This window comes from Charadrius vociferus, unplaced genomic scaffold (genome assembly GCF_000708025.1).
Source record: "Charadrius vociferus isolate BGI_N301 unplaced genomic scaffold, ASM70802v2 scaffold340, whole genome shotgun sequence".
In the NCBI taxonomy this organism is placed as follows: domain Eukaryota; kingdom Metazoa; phylum Chordata; class Aves; order Charadriiformes; family Charadriidae; genus Charadrius; species Charadrius vociferus.
Window position 1 is genome coordinate 1190498 of NW_009646631.1, and position 3567 is coordinate 1194064.

At 37.3% G+C, this 3567-nt stretch overlaps 1 protein-coding gene across 1 annotated transcript in view; it reads left to right on the plus strand.

Annotated features, from left to right (window-relative positions):
- LPGAT1 (lysophosphatidylglycerol acyltransferase 1) overlaps nucleotides 1-3067 on the plus strand; it is a 63801-nt gene extending 60734 nt beyond the window's left edge. Inside the window, exon 7 of the mRNA XM_009888297.1 lies at nucleotides 1815-3067. Coding sequence (XP_009886599.1) covers nucleotides 1815-1966 — 152 coding nt within the window. The 3' untranslated portion in view covers nucleotides 1967-3067. The remainder of the gene's footprint in view (nucleotides 1-1814) is intronic.
- The last annotated feature ends 500 nt before the right edge of the window (nucleotides 3068-3567 follow it).

Below are 3567 nucleotides of genomic sequence, written 5' to 3' on the forward strand. Positions count from 1 at the left end.
CGTTTAGCAGGACAAAAGCACTTGGAGACTAATTAAAAAACCCCTATAAACTAGGAGCTTATCAGTTGGAAATGAGTACTGTATACTGAAGTCATCATCCTCCTCATTCACTGTGATCATAACCCAACTGGTGTGATGTAACTGAAAAAGTAAGTGATGTCATCCGACAGGGCCACAGGGAAAAGGGTTTCACCGGTGCTACAGAAATACCTTTCATTGTACCAAATCTGAAACCTCCTCTGGAAATGCTGCTTACAGGTCCGTCATCCTCATTCAAGAAGTATGAATTGAACTGAGAAGAGGGACAGATAATAGGTGCTAAGATGATTAAGGCGAAGGAGTTGTTTCTGTGAAGGACATCTAAAAGTGCTTGCTTGTCTCAGCTAGGAAAGGGAAGGATCATTTTTCTCTGCAAGACACAACTAAGTTGGCTCGGGAGAGGGGGAAGAGACAGTTGCTATCAGTACCAAGGAAAAAGGAAAGTTATTTAAACCAAAGGTCAGTGTTGGTACAGAAAAACCAATGGGCCATGGAAGAACAAATGTAGCGTAGAGTGGACAAATAGAAGCTTAGCAGTGAGAATTACTGTGGAATAAATGGTGTGGCAAATCTGCCCATGTGTGAAAATAAAGATCAGTGAGAGGAGGATGGTACTCGTCAAAGGGTTTTTTAGGTGGGTTTTTTTATTATTTAAGAGCATCCATACAGGAAGAAAAGCTTTGTCTTAAATGCTCGATTGCAGTTCCTCCAGGGATTGCAAATGTGAAGCATAGAGATAAGTTGCTGATGGTATCTAATTGCCTAAATTATGTGGTTTCTAAGATCAAAAATTGACACTGCTGTATCTTTCCTCTTTGAATCATTCATCTCTTGTTCTTCTATGAGTAGTTGTGACTCCATAATGCTGTAGCAAGTACATCATCTTCTCTGGCATATTTAGAGTTTTTATATCCACTGTTCAGGATTAACAACAAAAGTGGTTTGTATCATCTAGGCTTTGTGTATCTCAGTAAAACGTAATGCAAATTATTTAATATGCTGATGTAAATATATGCAAGAAATTTGCTTATGATCATAAAGGTCTGATGTATTCAGACACATTTAATTTAGTGTTCTAGGTCAGAAAAAAGTCAAAGTAGGGAAAAATGAATTTTTTAATTGTCAGCTGTATCTCCCACCAGTCTTTCTCATCTGAACGAGCATTTCAGTAAAATCTTTCTGGAAAACTGCATGGGAAATTACAGTGCTTCCTTAGTCAATATGACTGACCGGCCAATCAACGTTCAAATGATATGTGGAAACTGTTGTTCTGAAAAAAAAAAAAGTGTGTGTGTGTATATATTTGCAAGAGAAACCTTGAAAATATATGTGTGTTGCTTCTTCACAGTATATAAAATAATTCCACAGCAGCTGTAAAGTTTTATATGGAATCCATTCAATTTGATCATATAGATATTAATAAAACTTAAAAAATAACACAGAAAACTTAGCTGACAGCCAGATCTCCCTGCAAAGGTTGAATACAATGAGGATTGCTGCTTTTAAGGAATTCTTTGAAGTTTATACTTAAAGTTTATATCTAAACAAAATGAAAATTGGTCTTAATAATTAAGATACGGGTTGGGTTTTTTTATTTCCTTGAAGATAACTGATAATGCCGGTGAATCTTTTGAGTTTAACAGCATAATACAAAAGTAACCAATTAATCGTTTGTGGGAACTGTTGCTGGGACAAGCAGTGATGGTAAAGAATTGTCCCTTAAGGCTATTGTTCCTGCTGCAGAAGCATTAAATGTATTTTCTTTTCTCTTTTAGGAGCTTTTCCTCCTCTGCAGGGTCAAACAAAAGCTATTTCTCGGGAGATGACTCTCAGTAACCTGTGGTTAGTCGGCATACAATCACTTGCGTTTTTGTCAGGCGGTATGTGGTACTGCATCTTTCAGTATTTTTATCATTGCCTATTTTAAAAGTGGAATGGGACCTGAGGACACAATGGGAATCCAGGCTCTTGCAAATGAGTATCTTGTTGTATGTGCAAATGTGAATATTCAAGAGTAAAGGAAAATACTGGACGGACTCTTACCTCTCTTTGGGGAAATTTTAAACTCCACTAAAAGTGAAGATCAGTAACATAGTGACCTGATGATGTATTATTTTAAGAATTGTCTGTATTTTTTAAAAAAATGTATACTCTCACCCACACTTAAGCAAATTCAGCATTTGGACAAAAGGTGCAATCGTACAACCACCGTAGAAGAATGTCTGTGACGAGAAAGCTCTGTCACCACAAGTATTTCTTGGCATTGTAGTTAGAGCTCAGAAAATTCAGCAACTTGTCTCTTCAGTAGTCTGTACAGCATCGGTGTGGTAGAGATTCCTCATTTGCACAACTTGTACTTTATTGCAACTCATTGTGCTGGAGTCAAAGATACTCGACAGAGCTGGTCAGCAGTTGTTGTATTAGACACATTGTTCTAAAACCAAGACCCAAATAAGATCCAGCGTCAGATGTGTTCTGTGAGGAATCGGTCCTCAAAAAAGCATTGCAGCATCATAGTGTGATTAAAAGCTATCTGCATTTGATGAATCAGCCCATCTCTGCTGTGGTCTTACCATCAGCCCTCCGAATTCTGTGTGCTACCAGTATCTCGTATTATGAGGGAGCTTGGAAAATATTAAGTCACTTCGTTAATTTTCCCTTTTTGTTCAGAATGCATCTCAACGGTCATTATCAGTTTTCAAAATGCACTCTTCAAGGTGAAAATACAGTGAAGGAAAGACATAAAACTTAGGGAATGGAGGAGAGGGTTATTTGTCACACATTGGAAGCCAGAGCAATTCTAGCTGTTTCTGAAGGTCTGCTGGTGCTGCTGGTGATTTTTAGCCACCTTTGTATTTTGTATACTGCAGTCCAACCAAGGTGACCTTTGAGTGGTTTATAGAGGCCTTTTTCTCCCCGCTAGTTGCAACAGTGCTAAATATACTTGTGGGAGAGTTTAAATAATTCATTGCCAACCATCTTAATGTTTTGCTAAGGAGTAATAGAAGACAAACTAGTTTCTTAAAAAGAAAAAATAGGTATAATTGCTATCATAAATCTATAGGAAGATACTACTGCGAAAAAAAAAAAAAAAATAAATCTATAGGAAGATACTGCTGTGAAAAAAAAAAAGTATGGTAAATACTCCGAATAACTACATGGAGGGCAGTATTAATTAGCTCACCACTGTGCTAAAATCTTACTGGAAGAAGGATGAGTTGAATTGAAGGGCAAACTGGAACAGAAGACACTTTTCAGATGTGTAATATAGGATACTTTTGAAAGTATGTGTATGGTATTATTTCTGGCAGGTCTAGTTGGCATTGTGTTTATGTGATTATACACAGATTTAAGAGAGCTGTTCCTAAAAATAAAACTAATCTCTCTAAATATAAGCAGGGTAGCCAGAACTTCAGCTGTTGGCATACTGCCTTTTACAGAGTAATTTCACTGAGAACAAAGTAAGCCCTCAGTAGTTTTGGCTCTGAGTTAGCAATATTGATCTCCCTTCTCTCTCCCTCTCCCGCT